Source organism: Nyctereutes procyonoides, unplaced genomic scaffold (assembly GCF_905146905.1).
Source record: "Nyctereutes procyonoides isolate TBG_1078 unplaced genomic scaffold, NYPRO_anot_genome, whole genome shotgun sequence".
NCBI lineage: Eukaryota > Metazoa > Chordata > Mammalia > Carnivora > Canidae > Nyctereutes > Nyctereutes procyonoides.
Genome location: NW_026575036.1, coordinates 14,736,425 through 14,761,294, shown reverse-complemented (window position 1 = coordinate 14,761,294; position 24,870 = coordinate 14,736,425). Strand labels below are relative to the sequence as shown.

Below are 24,870 nucleotides of genomic sequence, written 5' to 3'. Positions count from 1 at the left end.
ACTATGGGAAACAAATCAAGGTTTATAGGAGGGGAGGTTACTGGGGGGTAGGATAACTGGATGATGGTCATTAAGGAGGATACTTGAAGTAATGATTAAGTGAAAAAAATATATGTTAAGTGGCTAAATTTAAATAAATAAATTGAAACCTGGACATTTAAAAATTATGTTATGGATCTTATTTAAACCTTTGGGATGGCCCAGGTGGCTCAGCGGTTTAGCACCGCCTTCAGCCCAGGGTGTGATACTGGAGACTCGGGATCAAGTCCCATGTTGGGCTCTCTGCATGGAGCCTGCTTCTCCCTCTGCCATTGTCTCTGCTTCTCTCTCTTTCTCTCTTCTCTGGTCATTAAATAAATAAATAAATAAATAAATAAATAAATAAATAAATCTATCTTTTAGAAAAAATAAACCTTTGATTTTACTGACTGTTTCAGTTACCTCTCTAGCAGAAGTGTTAAAAGTTAATGTCCAGTGGTGTTAAAAGTCAGGTGCCCTCCCCCATTCCCTAATATCCAGTGGGAGGAGCTCCTCATTGCTGTGGGATGGGAATGGGAGTTAAAGCTCCCACAAGGTGGGACTATTCATTTCTAGTGGGCCTCTTCAATAACCTTCCTCTTGATACCCTGGTGGATTGTTGGGGGTTTCCTACCAATCTTATGAGAATGGAAACCTCAGGCTCCCCACTTGACCTTTGCTGGAGTAGTGGTGTTGGGCCTCTTTTTCCTCTGGTGTTTGAATGGAGTGATTATTGTCTAATAAAAAAAGTCTCCGGGCAGCCTGGGTGGCTCAGCAGTTTAGCACCGCCTTCAGCCCAGGGCAGGATCACATGCCTGATCACGTGGGCTGAAGGCATGATCCTGGAGACCTGGGACCAAGTCTTGCGTAGGGCTCCCTGCATGGAGCCTGCCTTGCTTCTCTCTGCATGTGTTTCTGCCTCTCTCTGTCTCTCATGAGTAAATAAATAAAAATCTTAAAAAAAAAAAGTTTCCTGTCTTGTTAGGCTTCCACTTTCCTCCTGGCCTTTTGTTTAGAGAGCAAGGTTCTATTGGCTTGCCTTTTCTTTTTCTTTTTCTTTCTTTCTTTTGTTTTTTTGTCTATACCCATTGGCATTTCTGGGTTGCTGGCTTCTCTAGCTCCAAGACTAGGATTTATGAGAAAAAGAAAACCCATAAAAACTAGGGAACCCACTGTGTCTTTCTTTGGATCGAGCTCTCTGGCTTTTGCCAACTTTCAGAGTCTTCAGATTTGTTTTATATGTGATAGCCAGGGTTTTTAGTTGTACTTATTTATTAGTAGGAGGAATGGGAAAAGGTATTTCCACTCTTACCTTCCTGAAAGCTTATGTCCTCATTTTCTTTTAGGAACAGTGGAGTACAAATGTCTTCAGATACTAGTAGTAAATAGAAAATGCATTCTTTTTTCTTTTTACTAATTCATTCACAGTTTTTTTATGCTGAGCCTTAGTTGTATATAATGAAATTTCACTTTTTTTTTTCCTCTTTCTTGCAGATTCTGACGCTCATAGTACCACCTCAAGTGCCTCCCCAGCTCAATCTCCTTGTTATAGTAACCAGTCAGATGATGGCTCAGACACAGAGATGGCCTCTGGCTCTAACAGAACGCCGGTTTTTTCCTTTTTAGATCTCACATACTGGAAAAGGTAAAAGCAACAGAAAATCTCTAACCAGCAAACCTTCTTAATTACAGGCAATGGTTTCCCACTTCCTTAGCAACTAAATGGCATTTGGCAAACAGCTGGTAGCACACATGGTTGGAGGTGGATTAAGCAAGAATTGAGCTGAGAGTTGGGATTTTGTGTGCTTTTCCTATTAAAATTTGTTTAAAATAAAAATCATGTTAGGGAACCTAAATTTTCCTGTAACAGAGTTATACTATTCTGACCAACTCTCGTGCTGAAAAAAAGTAAAAGCTAGAAATATGTATTTTTAAGTCTTTAAAAAATAGCATTGTTAAATCAGTGAGTAAATTAATAAGGAATAATCAGAGGCCAAAATGCTAAGTAAATGTAGGATCCCAAAGTCAAAAAAGAGAATAGACTAGCAAGGACAATATTCAAAGAGAAAGTGGTTAAGGATCTCCTATTTGACAGACTTGGGAAGACTAATTAACAAAAGCGAGATAATAAGCATTTATCTTATGGTAGAGAAAATTCACCCATAGATGACTCCTTATAGAATGAAACTGTGGAACATGAAAAACAACATAGATCTTTAAGCAGTGAGAAAATACAGTTTTTTCAAAGGAACAACAAACATACAAAGCTGACTTCTCAGCATGAACAAAGGAAGCCAAAGTACAATAGGTTAATATCTCCAGTGGGCCAGGAGATAATAACGTTCAATCTAGAATTATATATATGTAGCAGAAGTATCCTTCGTGTGGGGCCCCTGGCTGAATCAGTTGGAAGAGCATGTGACTCGATGTTGAAGTTGTGAGTTTGAGCCCCATTTTGGGTGTAGAGATTATTTAAAATAAATAAACCTTTAAAAATTGTCTTTTATGAACAAGGGCATTTTGACAAGGAAAAATTTTGAGAATTTGTTGCCAACGTGACCCTAAATAACAAAGTTCTACAGGCAGAAAAAGAGATCCTACTTTGAAATTCTGAGAATAGGGATCCCTGGGTGGCGCAGCGGTTTGGCGCCTGCCTTTGGCCCAGGGCGTGATCCTGGAGACCCGGGATCGAATCCCACATCGGGCTCCCGGTGCATGGAGCCTGCTTCTCCCTCTGCCTGTGTTTCTGCCTCTCTCTCTGTGTGTGTGACTATCATAAATAAATAAAAATTAAAAAAAATAATTCTGAGAATAGATAAAGTAGCAAACATTTAGGTAAATTTAAACAAACACTGCTTGAGATAACAATAGTTGTGGGAGTAAAAGAAAACAATAGTTGTGGGAGTAAAAGAATTAGAAGACAATAACATATAAGTCAAAGCAATAAAAGTGATAAGAGTTAAGATATCCTAACATTCTTTGCATTAAGAATAAATAGATTGAGGGATCCCTGGGTGGCGCAGTGGTTTGGTGCCTGCCTTTGGCCCAGGGTGCGATCCTGGAGACCTGGGATCGAATCCCACATCGGGCTCCCGGGTGCATGGAGCTTGCTTCTCCCTCTGCCTGTGTCTCTGCCTCTCTCTCTCTCTGTGGCTATCATAAATTAAAAAAAAATAAATAAATAAATAGATTGAATAACTTTTTTTTTTTTTAAGATTTTATTTATTCATGAGAGACACAGAGAGAGAGAAGCAGGCTCCATGCAGAGAGCCCGATGTGGAATTTGATCCTGGGACTCCAGGATCATGCCCTGGGCCAAAGGCAGGCACTCAACCACTGAGCCACCCAGGCGTCCCTAGATTGAATAACTTTGGGTGGGACTTGATTAACTATGTCACCACTAAAAGGATTAAAAAAGTGAAAAATCTCCAGAGTCAAGAAGAGGAGGGCAGAAAGAGTTTAAATATACCTAAATGTATCTAGCAAAACAAGATGAAAATAGAAAATCTTTATATATTTATAAATTAAGAAACCATGAGTCCAAGAAGAAAGTATAATATAAATGAGAAGATCTTTATAACTAACTGAAAAATACCACAAATCAAAACATACGGTCAAGGGGTGCCTGGATGGCTCAGTCATTTAAGCTTCTGCCTTTGGCCTGGGTCGTGATCCCAGAGTCCTGGGATCAAGCCCCATGTCAGGTTCCCAGCTCATGCTCTCTCTTGCTCGCTCACTCAAATAAATAATAAATAAAACCTTAAAAAAGAGAACATATGGTATGAAGTTTAAAAGAGTTGGAGGAAAAGTTAATGCCTTTAATGCTTAGAAAAGAAAGACTAAAAATAAATGAAGTGATACGTATCCAATTTAAAAATTAGTGAAGCTTAATACGAAGAAAAATAAAAGCAAGGAAATCTTGGGATCCCTGGGTGGCGCAGCGGTTTGGCGCTTGCCTTGGGCCCAGGGCGCGATCCTGGAGACCTAGGATCGAATCCCACGTCGGGCTGCTGGTGCATGGAGCCTGCTTCTCTCTCTCTGTGTGTGACTATCATAAATGAAAAATAAAAAATAAAAAATAAAAAAAAAAGCAAGGAAATCTTAAGGATCTGAGTAGAAACAAATGGAGTAGAAAACCAGTATGCAGTGAATAGGATCAGTAAAAATAAGAGTTGGATCTTGAAAAAGACCTGATCAAAAAGACTACTAGAGATGAAGCAGAAATCAAGAGATAGTACACATAAAATATCTCAGATAACAACAGGGAGATTTAGCTCTAAATAAATTTAAAAGACAGTAGTACATTATAAACAACCATATACCAACAGATCTGAACATATAGGTGGAATGGATACATTAGTAGAAAAAGATATTTTATCAAAACTGTCTCAAGAAAAAAATAGAAAATCTGCATAGTCTTATAATAAGTTGATTCACTGGTCAGTCTTCCCTCTAAAAACCCATTTAGGCAAGTTCTGCCAAACATTCCAGAAACAAATGATTCTTGCATTGGCTTTTTCAGATTATGAGTAAAAGAGCAGAGGCCCCAAGTATTCTATGAGGCTAACATAACTTTGATACTAAAATTAAAAATCAACTGATAATAAAGTTGCCATGTTGACAGTTTGTAAAGAAAGGGGGAAATGCCTATGATTTTTTTTTTTTTGGATTTAATTTTTATTTATTTGACACAGAAAGCACAAGCAGGAGGAGCAGCAGAGGGAGAGGGAGAAGTTAGGCTCCCCACTGAGCAGAGAACCCAATGTAGGACTTGATCCCAGGACCTTGGGATCATGACCTGCGCTGAAGGCAGACACTTAACCTACTGAGCCACCCAGACGCCCCCAGATGCCTACTATCTTAGCAGTACTTTAAAGATGTTTGACAAATCTGAATGTTCATCAGGGTTTAAGATAAAACCCTTATTAGTAAATAGGAATAGAAAGGAACCACATTGATGAATAACTGGCATTTTTGGGTAAACACAAACATGTTTCCATTTTATATCCCAGCAACAGAACCTATAAAAAACCTTTAGGCATGCGTTAACTTGTATGGCATGTTTATAATAGCAGAAGTTGTCCCATCCAAAGGAGAGTGGATAAATAAATTATGGTATATTCACTTGATAGAATATGATACATAAAATGAAATAGAAGCCCTAACAATAGGTATGAACCTCAATTAATGTTGAGCAAAAAAAAATTGCAGGATAGAGTGTGACTCCATATATGTGTTGTTTTTTTAATTAATTGGACATAACCAAGCAATATATATAGAGATGCAGACGTGGTAATAAAACCATGAAGTGTAAAGAAAAAAGTTATGATAGGCTTAAAATTAAGAGGAGAGAATGAGATGGGGTGGGGTGGAATTGGAGAGGGGCATAGAGGGGAATTTCATAGGAAAAGGTTCTTTTTTTTCCCTTATATGTGGTCCATGGTGTTTTGTTGTACTCTTGTTGTTTTTTTTTTTTTTTCTTTGGGAGGGTTCTTTTCTTTTTTTTCTTTTCTTTTTGTACTCTTGTTTTTTAAGCTGTGGTGTATATTTGATTATATATATTTGCCAGTTGTATCAGCCTGTTTATGATGGCTGGGTTTTTTTTTCAAGAGTTACTGATTTTGGGCAGCCCTGGTGGCTCAGCGGTTTAGCGCCGCCTGCAGCTCAGGGCGTGATCCTGGGAACCCGGGATCGAGTCCCACATCGGGCTCCCTGCATGGAGCCTGCTTCTCCCTCTGCCTGTGTCTCTGCCTCTCTCTCTCCTCTCTGTGTATTCTCATGAATAAATAAAATCTTAAAAAAAAAAAAAAGTTACTGATTTTTAGAGGAAACAGTTTATAACTTTAGGAGCCGTTTCTGAAACTTATCTCAGAATGACCCCTGTCCCCTTTAATACTTGGTAAGATTCCAGTGTGGGATTTAAGGGACCTGGGTAATTCCTATAACTTAGCTAATTGGGGGCCTTTCTAGGAGCCTTTCATTTGAAATGTGGTAAGACCAGAGAAGTGAACCCTTTGATCATGTTGTATTGTTATAGTGTTATGGATTTCTCCCCCCTTTTTTTGTTTTCTTGTATTACTAGTTTTCTACCTTATTAATATATTTCTCCCCCACCCCCTTTTTTTTTCTTTTAGACAGAAAATATGTTGTGGAATTATCTATAAAGGCCGTTTTGGGGAAGTCCTCATTGACACACATCTATTCAAGCCTTGCTGCAGCAACAAGAAAGCAGCTGCTGAGAAGCCGGAGGAGCAGGGGCCAGAGCCTCTGCCCATCTCCACTCAGGAGTGGTGACTGAGGTTTAGGTAGAAGGGGAACAAAAATGATTTAAATTTTGGAAAGAAAACAAAGCAACAAAACCCTCCTATTTTTAACTTGGATACATGCTATTCTGCCAAAAGACAATTTCTAGAATAGTTTTGAATGGGTTATTTCTTCTCCAGTTCCACAAACTCTGAAGCCAGTGTCTAGCTTACTGAAAGAAAAAAAGAAGTGTACATAATATTTAAGATGCTGAGTATTTCATAGGAAAGCTGAATGCTGCTGTAAAGTGCTCTTTAAGTCTTTTTTTTTTTTTAATCCCCTTCTAATGAATGAAACTAGGGGAATTTCAGGGGACAGAGATGGGATTTGTTGTATGATAAACGTATGTAGTTTTAGTCTTTCTATATTGAGAAGCAGTGGTTGGGGCATTTTTTAAGACGGCTATCCTTGTTTTCCTTCATGATAATAAATTTGTCATAACTCAGTAACATGGACTTGCCCCTAGAGGTAGTTGTTAATAATTCTGAAAAAATAAGGTCTTGCCAAGGTTCTGATGATTCAAACCTGTACTACTGAATATGAAGCAGGACAGACTAAGCTCTGGCGCAAATACCTTGAAGGAGTAATCTCTAAATATACAGAGAGGTAACCTGACTGTATATGTTGCATCCTGTGTCGCCTCCATATTGATATTTGATAAAAGATTTTTATCTATATTGAAACTTCTAAAGCAGAGTCAAATCTTTGGGGAAATGTCAAGTTTTAGGATGAGCAGTCCTAGATGAATAGTACCAAAGCATTACCACCTGGTAGAGATCACATTCTGTTAAAAAGGTTAAATTATCTTAAAAAAAATGTGCAAGTCTTCAGGATGGCACGCACAAAAAAACAAAGGTTAATGCTTCTTGGGGCACATTTCTTAGAGGGCTTGCCTAGTGTGTAAATAAGTGACTTTTGTTTGTGTTACATGACTGGTGACTTCATCGAAAATCTGCACAATTCAGTTTTAGCTCTGGATTACTTCAGTTGACCTTTGTGAAGGTTTTATCTGTGTAGAGTGGTTGTTTGACTTGTTTTAACCTATTAGGGTTTTGGGTGGTTTCTTTTGTTTTTGTTTTTGGTTTTTTTTTTTTTTTTCACATATTAAAGTAAAATTCTAAAAGAAAAGAGGTGTGTGTTAATGCTGAGTGGGTTGGCTTAGGTTTGGTTTCTTCTAGTCAGGCTTTGTGAACCTTGAGATATTAGACGATACATCCTGAACATGGAGCTCTTCAGTTCTAAAATCTTCATTTGAAAGCCTTTTACTTGAACCCAAACCAAAGTACTCTCATTGCCTCTTTTCTAAACGTTCAGAAAAAACGTATCACCAGATCAGACTTTTCATAATAAGGGAGGATCATTTGCCTACCTTATAATAACATGACTCAGTGCTTATTTTTAAAACTGGATTTTTAAAATTGGATAGTATAAATAACAATAAGGAGTGAGCCACTTTTTATGGGCACCCTATAGTTTTATAGTTCTTAATCTAAACTTAAAATTTTATATTTCTTCCTTATGGCAAAAACTACAAGCCACCATATATGCACAGACTACACAGTGAGTTGGGTTGGCTCTCCCACAGCCGTTGAGGTGTGTTACAAGAGTCCCGGCCATGATCATCTTCCTCCTGTCATTTTGAAATGGTTTGTTTTTTTGTTTTTGCTTTTTGTTTTTGTACATTTTGGCTACAGTATTGGTGGTAGAATATACTATAATATGGATCATCTCTACTTCTGTATTTATTTATTTATTGCTAGACCTCAACCACAGTCTTCTTCATCCCCTTCCACCTCTTTGCCTGTAGGATGTACTGTATGTAGTCATGCACTTTGTATTAATATATTAGAAATCTACAAATCTGTTTTGTACTTTTTATACTGTTGGATACTTATAATCAAAACTTTTACTTAGGGTATTGAATAAATTTAGTCTTACTAGAAAATAAAAGAAGCTGTTCTGTGGCTTTGTTTAAAAGGTGTTCCTAGGTAAGAATGACTAATGTTTTTGGCTTCACAGATACTCAGTTTAACGCCCTTAGTATTATAACAAGCCATGAAGGGAAAAAATCCTCTTTATCAAGAGATGCTTTAAAATAAAGACATTTTGGGGATCCCTGGGTGGCTCAGCGGTTTAGTGTCTGCCTTCGGCTCCAGGTGTGATCCTGGAGTCCTGGGATTGAGTCCCACGTCAGGCTCCCTGCATGGAGCCTGCTTCTCCCTCTGCCTGTGTCTCCGCCTCTCTCTTTCTGTGTCTCTCGTGAATGAAAAAAAAAGATATTTTAACTGATAATACCCAGTAATTAACCTAGTAGATAACATGATTTTATTACTGAAGGACAAATTCTCTAGTAGGTGGTTGATTTCTTTTTTCTCTTCCTTTTTTCCTTTCTCTTCTGCTTTTTAAATTTTATTTTATTATTAACAGTCTAGGGTTTTAATGTCTCTGACACGGTTTTATTATTACTGTCTATGGGCATAGTGGGAATCATAATTGAGACTCTAAAGAAATTATAAAAATTAGTTATAGGGACAGGTGGATTTCAGCACTGGAGTCATACATGGTCTCTGATATCTGGCTCTGCTCCTTTATTAGCCGTTTGAGTCACTTGGCCTTTGTGAGCCTCCAAACTTACGTAAAATGATATACTTTACCGAATTATTTACTTCTTAAAATTATGAGGAATCTATAAAGGGATGTAATCCGTATCAAATTTTTTTTTTTTAATAAGATTTTGAGAGAGGGATCCCTGGGTGGCTTAGCGGTTTAGCGCCGCCTTCAGCCCAGGGCGTGATCCTGGAGAACTGGGATCGAGGCCCACATCAGGCTCCCTGGATGGAGCCTGCTTGTGTCTCTGTCTCTCTGTGTCTCCCATGAATAAATAAATCTTAAAAAAAAAAAAAAAAGATTTTAATAGAGAAAAAAAGCGAGTAGGGGCAGAGGGAGAAGCAGAGATTCCCTGTGAACAGGGATCCCACCATGGGACTGGATCCCAGGATCCTAAAGTCATGACCTGAGCTGAAGGCAAACATTTAACTGACTGAGCCACCCAGGTGCTCCCATATCAAAGTTTTTTGTTTGTTTTTAGGATTTTATTTAGTTGAGAGAGCGAGCAGGCACAAGCAGGGAGGAGAGAGAGAAGGAGAAGCAAACTGAGGAGGGAGCCCAATGTGGGACTCTGTCCCAAGACCCTGGGATCATGACCTGAGCCCAAGGCAGACTTAACAGAATAAACCACCCAGGTGCCCCCTCATATCAAAGTTTTAAAAACAGATGATTAGGTGGGAAAGGTGGCTCCTGTAGGCCAAACTTTCTTTTTTTTCTTTTTTTTTTCCATGGAGGCTCCATGCAGGGAGTCGACGTGGGACTTGATCCCACGTCTCCAGGATCAGGCCCTGGACTGAAAGTGGTGCTAAACTGCTCAGTCACTGGGCTGCCCTAAGCCAGACTTTTTAAATGTTGGGTTTAAATTTGGTTTTGGTATAGTCCAGATGATTTGCCAACACCTAATCTAGTTACTGTGAAGTTATCAAGTTAATCTGAAGTTAAACTCAGGTTGTTGGCAGAACTCATTTCCTGTGGCTTTAGCATGGACACCCCAGATTCCTTAACTGGCTGTAGAGCCCCTAGGTTCCTTGCCACGTGGGTACTCCTGATGTGGCTGCCTCCTGCATCAAGCCAACAGGTCTCCAGAGCCAGTTTGCAAGGTAGGACTCTGAAGCTTCAAGTCCTGCCCACATTCAAATGGAGAGGATTATACAGTGAAAAAACCATGAGGTGGGGTGTGGGGCTCATGAAGGACATCTTAGAGTGTTGTCTGCCATAGCATCTCATTTTTTCTGACTGAATCACTTGAAAGTGGGCCTCTGCCCTACATTACAAGTGCGTTTGCTTTCTGCAGCAAGTAAAAAAAAAAAGTTACCCTACTGTGGGTCAGGCGCTTTTAAACATTGTTTAAACAACTTTGCAAAAAAAGAAAAAAAAAAACTTCTCAGGTAAGTGGATGTGCAAGGAGGTCATTTGTAACTTTGAAATCAATTTTTCAAAAGCCTTTGCTCTTTGAATTGATCCCTGTCCCTGCCATAGCAGTGGTGTTGTCTTCACCTGCATTTGGAGATGGTTACCTTGCTCTGTTTTGAAGGCTGAAAATGAGAGGCAAGTGTCAAAACCTTGCTGAGAGGTTGACTGTTACTTTGTCTAAATTAGTTATCAAGTTTTTTTTTTTTTAATTTATGATAGAGAGAGAGAGAGAGGCAGAGACATAGGCAGAGGGAGAAGCAGGCTCCATGCACCAGGAGCCTGATGTGGGATTCGATCCCGGGTCTCCAGGATCGCGCCCTGGGCCAAAGGCAGGCGCCAAACCGCTGCGCCACCCAGGGATCCCTCAAGTTTTGTTTCTTAATTTAGATGTGCCTACTAATATACTGTCTTTTTTGTAGAAAACAGTCTTCAGGAGGGTTAGTGAAATAACTGGATATTCTAAAAATAGACAAAGGTAGCCAGACTCACTGAGCCAGACTCACTGCTCTGCAGTGAAGGATGGAAGATGCCCAGGGAGTCTCCTAATTCAGTGTCCCTGTAACAGTTTCCTAATGCTCCAGATTTAGCATTGTGGTACTCTGGCAGCCATTCTTATGTGATGTTCAGTGAACTGGGAAGCAGGGAAAAAGCCAAATTGGATCAAAGATAGTTTCACAGGCTTATGTTCTCAAAGAAAGGGATCTGAGGGTTCTAACAGTTTCTCGAGCTGTGGAGTTTGGTTACTCATTGTGATCATGAGAATGCTTTGGGTTTCAGATATCTTAACACCCTGGTTAGAAACTGCTAGTTATTGTATGTTGAGTTAGGGGGTCTTGGACATACTTAGTTTCAGGCTTCAGTGTAAAAGAGCTTAATCTTTCAGTTTAGAGAACTGAAAAGATTTTGGCAAAGCCCGTCCTTTCTGTGCTAGAAAGGGGGAAAAATAATTAGCTCCATTTTAGGACTTCAGTTCTCTATATTCAGCTTATATTAGCTTTAACATGGTCTGGGGTTTTTGGTTTTGGGTTTGAGTTTGGTTTTTTTTTGTAATTATAGTAAAGAGTCATTGTTTTAAATCTCCACAATTAAGACTCCAAAATCTCAAGATTATTCAGTAAATTATCAGGATTAAAATAGGAACTTGAATAATTATGTGCCCCCCCCCAATACACACACATGTTTTTAAGGTAACAAGTGTATTCTTTGCCTCCAGCCACCTTTACAGTCCACTCCAGTGTTGTTGATTGTCCCCACCACTCCAGGGATCACTGGTGGCTTTCTCATGGGGAATTCCAAAGCCCTCAGTTTTTTCATCCAGCCTTTCAGCAGCACTTGATATAAATGGATAGTATCTTTCTTCAAAAATTTTTGTCTGATAACACTGCAGCTTCTAAGCTTCCTTCCTCAGATGCTCCCTGGCCAGAGTCATCTTCAGTCCTCTTTCTCAACCATCTCTGATTCCCACCAGCCCAGATACCACCTAAATTATGCTGGCATCTTTCGAGTCTACAGAGCTTTCTATCAAGGTGCTAAACTGTTTTCTACAAGGTGCTAGCAGGGAATAGATAACTGAAGATTATTTATTCATGAGAGAGAGAGAGGCAGAGACACAGGCAGAGGAAGAAGCAGGCTCCATGCAGGGAGCATGATGTGGGACTCCATACAGGGACTCCAGGATCACGCCCTGGGCCGAAGGCAGGCGCTTAACCACTGAGCCACCCAGGGATCCCCAAGGAAAGTTGATTAAAGGTATTTTACAAAGCTGTGCACAGGATGTAGGGAAACCCCAAAGAATGCACTTCTCAGGCCTGGTAACACTGGGACTAGTAACAGGATTTTGTTCCCACCTTTAGATCTGAAGGTTGATAGGGAGTGGTTAATGGAACCAGGAGACCGGCTCTGTAGAAAGGGTGGGAGACTGTGGGAAGCAGCAGGAAATACATACCTGTCATTTTCCAGATTGACCACCTCTATCATTAGTACCTTCACATGTACTCTTGGTCCCCTTTGACCCATTTCCCCACCATCTTCTAGCTAGACATCCCCTACTCACCCTTTAGGTTTCCTCTCAGGTACCACTTGGGGAAGCCTTCCAGAGCAGCCACTGTACCCCCCATTACACAATTACATGCTGAGTAGGTTCCATGAAAGCTGGAAATGTCTTTTCTCACCACTATGATGCCGAGAGTCTGGTACAGTGATTACTAATATGTGAATAGGAGCATAGTATATATTGATGATGATTTTGTATTTTCAGAAGTTCATAGAAGAGTTGAACTTATGCTAATGGTCTTGATGAATATCAAGAATTTAAAAGTTGAAAAAAAAGTTGAAAGGAATATAAAAGTTTAAAGGGCAGTACAACAGTATAACTTCCTCTTAGATCCACCAACTGTTAACATTTTGCCACATGTACTGTATCTAATTGTTTTTGCTGAATCATTTGAAAGTAAGTTGTGACAAAATGGCACTTTGTCCCTGAAAAGCATTCATCTTGGAATAAGGATTTCCTACATAAAATCACAGTGCCATTGCCATACCTGAGATAGTTAACAGCTAATATAATCTGTATGAAATAAATTGCCCCTATTATCCCAAAGGGCCTTTTAAAACCTTTTCCTTGTGGCTCAGTTGGTTAAGCGCTCTTGATTTCAGCTCAGGTCACAATCTCAGGGTTGGGCTCCGCTCACTGCAGAGTCTGCTTGAGATTTTCTCTCCTCCCTCTGCCTGCCACCACCCATGTACTCAAATAAATAAATAAAAATCTTTAAAACTTCTTCATTAGGGTTTTTGCATACATTTAGTCTGGAATAGCCCTCCCTGCCTTTCCCCCATGACATTGAACTTTTTGGTGTCTTAAGTCCATTGTACAATGTCCCATATCCTGGATTTTTTCTGGTTTTCTTAGTAGATTTTATACTTTTTGGTAAGAATGTAACAGGCTCTGTGGTTCATCTCTTACTGTATCACATCAAGCTGCACACAGTGTCAAGTTGTTCCACTGGGGATGCTAAGATTGATCATTTGGTTAAGATGGTGACTGCCAGACCTTTCCATTTTTTTTTTCCATTTTAAAGTACACTTTTCTTTTGTAAATGAACAACCTGTGGGATGGTAAGTACTGTGAGACTTCTTAAACTCTCAAGTATTCATTATCCAAGACCCTATTAAATGTCCTGAGTAGTCCTTTAGACTTGAGAAATCATGCCATCCCTAAGTCCTTTGAGGATCTTGGCTCACTTAGGGTGTTGTGCTTATTCTTGTTCTTATATTGCACTTGACTCCTACTTTCTTGATTTCTCTGTGGTTTTCATTCCGAAGTAAAGATGTGGTAGGGTGTAGGTATTATATTTAGCACACAAGCTTGTTAGTATCACCAGGGCATAGATGAATAAACAATGGATTTAGAATCAGAAGACATGAATTCAAATCTTGGTTTTGGTACTTTCTGGCTTTATGATCTCATTTCCTTCTCTGTAAATGGGAGGAAATATAGCAGAGCTATAGTAAAAATAAATTGAGAGACTGCATCATAAAGGGCCTGGCCAAAATAGATGCACAGTGAAAGGTGTGTGTCATCATTTGTTCTTTTCATCTTTATGAGGTCTAAGTGGATAAAAGAGATGAAAACTTTTATTATCTACAGTTATGGTGAACACAGGTAAGGTCTTAAATATTGCACATCAAGACACCTCAGAAAAAAGCTGTAAAAAGGCTTTAAGTTTCAGTGCTTAAAGGAGAAAATGTATTCACTACAAGATTATTATGCTTTGGCAGCACATGAATCCCAGGATTGGGAAAGTGTATAAAGGGCATGAAGTGGTGCCAGATCTACAGTAATTAAGCTGCACAAAAGTGTGCTGAAATGCAGGGAGTGGCCAAGATAGGCTCTTGGGATGATTTTTGAAGGGCAAATTTTGGCTGTGTTACAGTGGAACCAATTCATAAAACATGCTGAAATAGTACAGATTACCTTTTAGCCTCAAGGCCCAAATCTAAACAGTTTAAGCCAGGCCAGTTGCCTGTTTCCACCAGCCTGGCCTCCTGGAAAACCTCCAAGGGAGCACCATTCACATTGGAACCAAAATGCTGCCCCCTTTTCCCAGTAATTTTTTTTTTCTTTTCCAAATAAGCCAGTGATGAGGGAGGAGTGCAGTAGGCATATGTTTGTTTTTGAGCATCCTGGGGATGTCAGTCTATTAATTGTTAAGAGGAAGAAATCTGTCAGTTAAAAATTACAATTTTAATTTTTTTTCTGAAGAATTAAAGCCATTTCATATATTCTCAGTAAACTAAATTATTGAGTAAGCTGCCAGGAAGAATAAGGCCTTTACTGCTATTTTAACCATCAGCTTTTCTACCTTGGCCATGTAACTTACCTTATCATGTATTTCTATATGAATGTCCACGAGGTGGTGCTAGTCCCACATGATACTCAGAAGATTTTAGGATCATCCAATTTAGCTCTGCTCCTTTTACAAATGAAGTTTACCTAGTGGTCACCTAGGTAGGTAGTTGTAGAACTAAAATTGGAGCTAATCCATTGCTTCATCCATAGCTAAGTAGTCATTTAGCTTAAATGTAAGCCTTAGAAATATTTAAAATGTTTGGGTGAATCTATTTCTAGTTCCTTTTGAAAAAGACAATTTTACAGTGCACCTGAGTAGCTCAGTGGTTGAGCATCTGCCTTTAGCTCAGGTCATGATCCCAGAGCCCTGGGATCGAGTCCCACATCAGGCTCCTCACAGGGAGCCTGATTCTCCCTCTGCCTTTCTCTGTGTCTCATGAACAATTAAATAAAAAGTTTTCAAAGATTTATTTATTTATTCATGAGAGAGAGAGAGAGACACAGAGGGAGAAGCAGGCTCCATGCAGGGAGCCTGACGTGGGACTCAATCCCGAGACCCCAGGATCACACCCCAGATTGAAGGCAGCACTAAGCCGCTGCCCTTAAATAAAATCTTTAAATAAAATAAAATTAAATTTAAAAAAATTAAATAAAATCTTAAAAAAATAAAATCTTAAAAAAAATCTTAAAATCTTAAAATAAAATCTTAAAAAAAAATTAAAAAAAATTACCCTTAAATAAAATAAATAAATAAAATAAAATCTTAAAAAAAATTAAAAAAAATTACTCTTAAAATCTTAAAAAAAAATTTTTAAAAAAATTACTCTTTAATAAGAACTAAAAGCAGGGGCGCCTGAGTGGCTCAGTTAAGTGTCTGCCTTCAGCTCAGGTCATGATCCCAGGGTTTGGGGATCAAGCCACATCAGGCTCCCCACTCAGCAGTCTGCTGCTCCCTCTGCCCCTCTCCCTGCTTATGCTTGTGCTCTCTCCCTCTTTCTTTGATATAAACAAAATCTTAAAAAAGAAAAACAACTGGGCAGCCTGGGTGGCTCAGCGGTTTAGCGCTGCCTTCAGCTCAGGGTGTGATCCTGGAGACCCCAGATCGAGTCCCGCGTCGGGCTCCCTGCATGGAGCCTGCTTCTGTCTCTGCCTGTCTCTCTCTCTCTCTCTCTCTGTTTCTCATGAATAAATAAATAAAATCTTTAAAAGAAAGAAAGAAAAACAGCTAAAAGCTAGCCCTTAGTATTTTTTGCAATTAATTTGAAATTATTACAAAGGAGAAAGAAAATGTTATCTAAATGTCCTTGTCCCACAAGACTGCTATTTCTATTTTTTTCATTCTTTTTTTCTCCCCCTTTTTTTTGAGGTATAATTGACATGTGATGTATTAGTTCCAGGTGTACAACAAAGTGATTCGATATTTGTATATATTGCAAAATGATCACCACAGTAACATCTAGGTGTAACATCTGTCACCATACATAGTTAAAATTTTTTTAAAGATTTCATTTATTTAGTCATGAGAGACAGAGAGAGGTAGAGTCAAACGCAGAGGGAGAAGCAGGTTTCCTTCAGCGAGCTCGATGCAGGACTCCATCCCAGGACCCTGGGATCACGATCTGAGCTGAAGGCAGACACTCAACCACCAAGCCACCAATTGTCCTCCCCCCTATTTTTTCTTATGATAAATTTTAAGATCTATTTTTGTATTGTTTAACGTTTTATAGTATATATAATATCAGCACAGTGTTATATGTGCATTAAGTATGTACTTGTTTTTTTACTAATGAAAAGTAGAGATGAGAAAGGTTTGGAGAGTTGTGTACTTCTGTCTGTGTATTACATGCCAATAAGATGAAAAGCATTTGAAGGAAACTATAGAGCCATGGAAGGTTGGGGGTAAAGACTGTATTTTCAAGTCCAAGAGATTATTTTGATGGAAGCACCTAGAGTAGTGTGTTTTTCAGAATGGGATATCCTCCCTCAGGAATAAAGTTATTAAGCATACCATGTCATCAGTGGAAAGGAAACAAAAATCTGGCTTTACCTGGGGACTTCTAGTTTCTTTCTTTGCCTCTCATTTGATTGGATACCCACAATTAGTCCCAAATTATTTTTTCTTAATCATGTTAAAATGTAGAAATTAGTGCGAATGACCACACTGTTTTATTCATCAAAGACAGTCTCTACGGAAGCCTGAGTGGCTCAGTGGTTGAGCATCTGCCTTTGGCTCAGGGCATGATCCTGCAGTTCCGGGATCGAGTCCCACATCAGGCTCCCCACAGGCTCGTGAGCCTGCTTCTCCCTCTGCCTGTGTCTCTGCCTCTCTCTGTATATTTGGGCCAGAGCAGAATAAATTATTACTCGCAAGGCTTTTTAAAGAAATTTTGGAGGGTAGCAATGAAGTTATTTAGATTTAGCAGATCAAAATTCTGCTGCCCTAATATGACAGGTAACGAAGAATATGAGGGAATAGCAGGAAGAGGTTCTCTTGGAACAGAATCAAATCAGAATATTTTGGGATAAATTATTAGTGGAGGATAGAAACCAAGAAAACTTGTTTCAGAGAATATAAATGTGATTCCATGATTTAGCAATAAAATAGATGTTGCAAAGTATCTGAAATGTATTTAATCATTTATTTAATAAATACTGAATTCTATGCCAGATGCTAAACTAGGCTTTGGGAATATTGTATGCTACACACTATACCTGGCTCTCAAGGGCCTCACAGTCTTGGAAAATAGACACTAAGAAATGCTAAGACAGAGGTTAGTACAGGATGCTATATTAGCCACCCGGGAAGTCCCACTGGTTTAGAGAAAAGTATTAAGTTAACCATTGAACATTTTGTGCCAAGCACTGTGCTAAGCACTTTAAAAATCACACCGGCTTTTATTTACTTTTTAGAGTTTATCTTCTTTAATAATCTCTACATCCAACGTGCAGCTTGAATTCACAATCCTGAGATCAAGAATTGTATCCTCTTCTGACTGAGCCAGCTAGGCACCCCTAAAAATCACCCTGGCTTTTAAATTCTACTATCCTCATTTTACAGGTAAGAAAACAGAGGTTCAGAAAGGTCAACTGGTAAGAAACAATTTTGATGCCAATACCAAAAATTCTGTAAGTAGAAATCCGAAAAACTAAAAAATAATTTGAAAAGTATTTGCAGATTAACATTTTAGCCACTAAAAATTTAGGTTTCCCTGGGTACATTTATTTTCAAACTTCATCAGAGTGAAATATATATAAGGAAGGGCACTACTGGGGCACTTGGCTGGCTCAGTCTGTAGAGGATGTGACTCTTGATCTCAGAGTCATGAGTTCAAGCACCCCGTTGGGCATGGAGCCTACTTTAAAGAAAAGGGCACTGGCAGCCCCGATGGCCCAGCAGTTTGGCACTGCCTTTGGCCCAGGGTATGATCCTGGAGACCCGGGATCAAGTCCCATGTCAGGCTCCCGGCATGAGGTCTGCTTCTCCCTCTGCCTGTGTCTCTGCCTCTCTCTCTCTCTCTGTCTGTCGTGAATAAATAAATAAATCTTTAAAAAAAATAAAGGAAAAAAATATAAATAAAAAAATAAAAATAAATAAAGGGCACTATCATAAATGTATATAGCTCAAGGACTTTTGCTAACCAAGCATACCCATGTAACTTGCATCCGGTTTAGGAAAGGAAACATGACCAGTTTCTTCAGAAACCCTCCCACACCCTGCCCATGCTCCTTTCCAGTCACTACCTTCCCTTGACTTCTGACAATTAGATTAATTTTGCTTGTGTTTTTACTTTATAGAAATGGAATTGGAGGGATCCCTGGGTGGCGCAGCGGTTTGGCGCCTGCCTTTGGCCCAGGGCGTGATCCTGGAGACCCGGGATCGAATCCCACATTGGGCTCCCGGTGCATGGAGCCTGCTTCTCCCTCTGCCTGTGTCTCTGCCTCTCTCTCTCTATCATAAATAAATAAAAAAAATTAAAAAAAAATAAAACATTAAAAAAAAAAAGAAATGGAATTGGATAACACGTATTCTTTTCTATCTTAAACTTTAAGATTCATCTGTATTGTGTATAGTTTTAGATCACTCATTTTCCTTACAGTGTAATATTTCATCATTTGAATGAACCATAATTTTTTCATAGATACTTTGGTAACTTTGATGAACACTGTGGTACATGTCTTCTGGTGAACATATGGATGCATTTTTGTTGGTTATATAGTAGGAGGGGAATTATTGTACCCTAGGATATGCATATGTTCACTCTTCAGAGATATTGGCAAATGATTTTCCTAAGTGTTCGTACCATTTTGTACTCTACCAGCAGTGTATGAGAGTTCCATTTGTTCCATCTCCTTGCCAACAATTGGTATTTAGCATCTTTTCATTTTAGTCATTCTGGTCACATTTTTGCTTTAATCCACATATCCTTGATGACTGATGGTGAGCACATTTTCAGATGTTTATTTGTCATTCATATATCTTTTTATGAAATATATGCACTGCCTTTTGTCTTTTTCTATTTGACTTTTTCTTACTGATTTGTAAGAGTTTTTTTTTTTTTGTAAGAGTTTTAAACATTCTGGATATGAATCCTTTGAAGGATATATTTTTGTGTGTGTGTGTGTACATATATGTATTGCAAATACCTTCTCCCACACTGTAGGTTGCCTTTTAGATCTCTTAATGGTTTCTTTCTAATGTTCTTAATTTAATTTGTTTGGGAGGTGTGTCTGGTTTGGTCAATTCCAGGTTTGGAAGAACTAAGGCCGGAGAACTGTTTTTTATAGCAATTCCAAATACTTTCAAATAGATAACTAGAATGGGAATTATTGTTTTTTTTCCTCTAGCTTTATTGAGGTATAATTGACAAGTAACATTGTAAGATCTTTAAACAATGTTATTTTATATATGTATATACACACATATATATAGTGAAAGTATTCCCTAATTGATTAACATGGATGCTCTTCATTTTATTATTTTTAAAATTATTTTTATGTTTAATGTATTTATTTGAGAGAGAGAGCGCATGTGTGAGAGTAAGAGCAGGAGAGGGGCAGAGGGAGAGGGAGAAGCAGATTCCTGTTGAGTAGGGAGCCTGATGCAGGGCTCCATCCCAGGACCCTGGGATTGTGACCTGAGCTGAAGGCAGATGCTCAACCCACTGAGCCAACCGGGTGCCCCTGATGCTTTTCATTTTTGTTTTTAAAGATTTATTTATTCATGAGAGGCAGAGACATAAGCAAAAAGAGAAGTGGGCTCCTCTCAGGGAGCCTGATGTGGGACTTGATCCCCGGACCTGGGATCACACCCTGAGGCAAAGGCAGACACTCAACCAACGAGCGACCCAGGCATCCCTGATGGTCTTCATTTTACGGCAAACTGATCACCTTTTTCTTTCATTGTTTTTTTTTTTTTAAGATTTTATTTATTTATTTATGGGGGGGGTGGGGAAGAGCAGAGGGAAAGGGACAAGCAGCAGAGCGCAGAGCCCAACATAGGGTTCAATCCCATGACTCAGAACATGAGACCAAATCAAGAGTTGGAAGCTTAACTGACTGAGCCACCCAGGTGCCCCTCTGGTTATGTTTTTATGTCTTCTTTAAGAAATCTTAGCTACAAGGTATCCTATGAAATGGATTTATATGTAATGGAAAAGGAGGCTTGCCATTGATAGGAAGTACAGGAAAAATATTATCATATGAAATGATCTCTCCAATCAAAGGAGCTCAAAAAGCAGCATTACTTGGGATTTATAGGGTCTGAAGTGAAGCTGCAAAGTGTGCTCTCTACAGAAAATATTGCAAACTTGATCCCTATTGTGGTACATATTCCCTGTATCAGCTGTGCCAGACAGCTTAGAGAACCAAGCTGCCTGATTTTTTACTCATATGAGGGAGAGAGCTTTTAGACCTTAAGGTTTCTTTAAAGCCCACATATTAGTTATTTATTTTTTCCACACTGTGAGAGAACTCACTACTTGGTTGGATATAGGCTTTTTCTCTTATTGATTTAAAAATACATATGTAGGGGGCAGCCCCCGGTGGCTCAGTGGTTTAGCGCCGCCTTCAGCCCAGGGTGGGATCCTGGAGACCAGGGATCGAGTCCCACCTCAGGCTCCCTGCATGGAGCCTGCTTCTGCCTGTGTCTGCCTCTCCCTATATATGTCTCTCATGCATAAATAAATAAAATCTTAAAAATAAAAATAAAAATACATATGTAGGGACGCCTGAGTGGCTCAGTGGTTCAGCGTCTGCCTTCGGCTCAGAGCGTGATCCTAGGGTTTGGGATCGAGTCCTGCATCGGGCTCCTTGTAGGGAGCCTGCTTCTCCCTCTGCCTGTGTTTCTGCCTCTCTCTGTATCTCTCATGAATAAATAAATAAATAAAATATTAAAAACTATATATATATATGTATGTATGTTTATATTAGGTGAATAAGTTCACATAGTTTTCCTTGGCTGCAGATGTTATCCTCATGTTATGTAGGGTACAATGGGTACATTAAACATGACCTGCCTTGGACCAGAACAAATAACCATAGCCATGAAGCCAAGCTGTCTGACTTTAAAAAAATGTATTCTCATTGTTAAGATAATGGAATATTTTTAAGAATAAACTAAAAAAAAATCACTTGTAAATCCAACTTTCCATTCCCAACCCTAGTGTACTAATAATAGCCTTGTCTTTGTCCTTGGCTGCGGACCTCAGTGTCTTGTCCTACTCTTTCCCAGTGACTGTCCATGTGCCACTGCCACATAAGCACGTTTCCACATTAGCATATGGCAGAAGAGTCATGGAGACTGTTCCCTAGTGGGTTTTTGTTTTTGTTTAAGATTTTATTTATTGGGGCAGCCCGGATGGCTCAGCAGTTTAGCGCCACCTTCAGCCCAGGATGTGATCCTGGAGACCCGGGATCAAGTCCCACGTCGGGTTCCCTGCATGGAGCCTGCTTCTCCCTCTGCCTGTGTCTCTGCCTCTCTGTGTAATCTTAAAAAAAAAAAGATTTTATCTATTTATTTGAGACAGAGAGTGATCAAGAGAGAGCACAAGTAGGGGAAGTGGGAAAAGCAGACTCCCCACTGAACAGGGAGCCCAATGAGGGGCTTAATCCCAGGACCCCTGGGATCATGACCTGAGGCAAAGGCAGATGCTTAACCAACTGGGCCACCCAGGCATCTCTGTTTCCCTAGTTTTATTGGCACAACTCAAATGTCAGCCAAATATTCAGCCATAAAAAGCAATGAAACGCTGATTCCTATGGCACTAAAGGGCGACAACATGGATGAATCTTGAAACACGTTGCTAAGAAGCCAGACACAAAAGGCTACATGTAGTATAATCCTATTTATATGACATCTCCAGGATAGGTAAACCCATAGAACAGAAAATAGATTAGTGGTTGCCAGGGGATGGGGGAAGAGGGGTATTGAGAGTGTCATTGCTAAGAGTATAGGGATTCTTTTGGGGGTGAAGGAAATGCTCTGGAACCAGATTGGTTGGTGATGATTGCCCAATCTTGTGAACATACTAACAACCTCTGAATTGTACATTTTAACATTGTTAAATTTTGTTTTGAGAATTTTATCTCAAAAACTTTACCAAGAAATTTGGCTACAGGAATGTTCACTAATTTGGTTTTTGAAAAATTTTTAAAAAGATTTATTTACTTATTTTTGGAAAGAGAGTGCGTCCACATGCATGTGCAAGCATGCATAAGTGAAGGGAGGGGCAGGGAGAGAGGACCTTTCACATAGACTCCCTGCTGAATGAGGAGCCCAACGTGGAGCTGATTTCACAATCCTGAGATCATGACTGGAGCTGAAACCAAAAGTCAGACACTTAATCCACTGAGCCACCCAGGTGCCCTTAAGTTGTCATTTTTTTTTTAAAGACAGATTTTTAATTTTATTTTATTTATGATAGCACACACACACAGAGAGAGAGAGAGAGAGAGAGAGAGAGAGAGAGAGGCAGAGACACAGGCAGAGGGAGAAGCAGGCTCCATGCGGCGGGAGCCCGACGTGGGATTCGATCCCGGGTCTCCAGGATCGCGCCCCGGGCCAAAGGCAGGCGCCAAACAGCTGCGCCACCCAGGGATCCCTAAGTTGTCATTTTTAATATAAAAAAGGAATGAGGAAAAATAAAAATAAAAAAGGAACGAGGGTTGCCTGGGTGGCTCAGCGGTTGAGCGTCTGCCTTCGGCTCAGGCGTGATCCTGGGGTCCCGGGATCGAGTCCCACATTGGGCTCCCTGCATGGAGCCTGCTTCTCCCTCTGTCTATGTCTCTGCTTCTCTCTGTCTCTCTCAGGAATAAATAAATAAAATCTTTAAAAAATAAAAATAAAAAATAAAAAAGGAACAAAAAAAAATTTAAGTGTTCCCTAATGGGATATTCTTTGAATGTATTATAGATATATGTACAAATTTGTAGAAATTGATTTATTGACGTAAAAAGACATTCATGATACTGAATAAAGAAGAACTAGTTACAAAATAATAGTTAAGGAATAACAACAAATATGCAGGAGTGAGAGACTGGAAAGGTATGCACTGACATATCAGATAGCTCTGGGTGGTGGTTTCCTTTCCTCTCTGTCCCTCCCTTCTTCCTTCCTTCCTTCCTCCCTAGCTGGTGATTTCCTTCCTTCCTTCCTCCTCCCTTCCTTCACTTCTTTCCCTTCCTTCCCTCCTGTTTTCTGATTTTTCCACAATAAACTTAGACTGTGTTCTTTAAAAGTTATGTTAAAAGCAAAGCCAAAGAGCCAGAGGATTTTTTTTCATACAAAGGCCATCCCAACTCCAGCTCCCCTTGGTTTCTTCTACCCTACTTCTTTCCCATGACAGATTATGGTGAAAGAATTGGCAAGGATGGAGGAGTCTAGAATTCTGAAGGCCCCAGCCACCTGGGCTCTCCAGCTTGACCAAAGCAGTGTTTTCCTCAGAGTCAGGAAAACATGACAATTAAAGGGGAAGGTGTAGGGTCTCTAGGTAATAAAGAAATCGATTTAGAAAATGTCATTAGGCAAATGATGCCTATAACCACTAGACTGCCTGCTGCTTGACTATTTCCTCTGGCCCTTCATACCTCCCTAGTGTAGGAGGTAAAAGAGACCAGTGTGTTGGCAATAAAATTGTTATAGCAGCACCTGGGAGTGCTACTGTAATTATGGGTCTCTGAGCCACTTTCCTGCAATTCCAGTTTTCAGATGTTTAGAACTATGTTGTAAACTCTTCATCCACACTGAAACTTAGCACCTTTGACTGAGGCCCAGAGATTTAATTGTTAAAAACAACACCACCTTTTGGCTGGGGAGCAAAGAAAAATAGGACTAAACATCTCTAGAGCTTGGAATATATTATCTCACATCCTTTTTGCTTTTTTAAAATGAAAACTTTAACACAGTAGTCTTTTTTTTTTTTGCATGATAGTCTTTTTGTATACTTAGCAATAAAACACTTAATATTTTTAATTAAAAGGCATATTTAAATGACTTATTGATAAACATTGAACATTTCTAAAAACTCCAATAAATCATAAAATAGTTTTTACTATCAACCACACAAGGAACAGAGGAGAGATTTATTAGCTCTTTGCTCGTTGTGTAACTTCAGGAAATTTACATAACCTCTATGCTTCATTTTACTTTCCAAAAATCGGATCATAATAAAACCTACCTCACTGTGGCAGCCCTGAGGTACACGGCTTAGATCTGCCTGCAGGAAGGAACTTGCTGTTCAGCTCTGAGGAGTGCTTTAGCTCTTAGAACCTTTTGGAGCTAACTCGGATTTTGAGGTGAGATCATGATCTTCCTGGGTAGCCACCCCCCCAACACCCCGCACCAGTGACTGAGCTCTGTGGGGAAGGAGCATAGTCACTTCAGCCCAAGATGAGACTCTTCCAGTGGGCAAATGTTGCTCCAGAGTTCCTGATAGCCAAGGATTTCTCAGACTGCAGCAAGATCTCAGTGAGACTCTCCCCATCCAGCCTGATGTTTAATAAACGTCAACTCTGCAGTGTGGTCTGAAGACTGCCTGCCCAGTTCTACTTTTTCCACCTTTTCTCTTTCACAGGCATTCCCCAGTAAAGCTCCATCTGCTTCCCAGAGGTTCCAGCTGACACAATTCGAATGGTTGTAAGCCTCAAGTGGGATTGTGCATGACAAATGGTAGATGATGCCTGGC

At 39.6% G+C, this 24,870-nt stretch overlaps 1 protein-coding gene across 4 annotated transcripts in view; it reads left to right on the top strand.

Moving 5' to 3' along the window:
- The window catches only part of SINHCAF (SIN3-HDAC complex associated factor), a 34,752-nt gene extending 26,484 nt beyond the window's left edge, over positions 1-8,268 (top strand). For all 4 annotated transcript variants that reach the window (XM_055318900.1, XM_055318901.1, XM_055318903.1 and 1 more), the window contains exons 5-6: positions 1,513-1,663; positions 6,153-8,268. In XM_055318900.1, coding sequence (XP_055174875.1) covers positions 1,513-1,663; positions 6,153-6,312 — 311 coding nt within the window. In that variant the 3' untranslated portion in view covers positions 6,313-8,268. The remainder of the gene's footprint in view (positions 1-1,512; positions 1,664-6,152) is intronic.
- Positions 8,269-24,870: the final 16,602 nt, after the last annotated feature.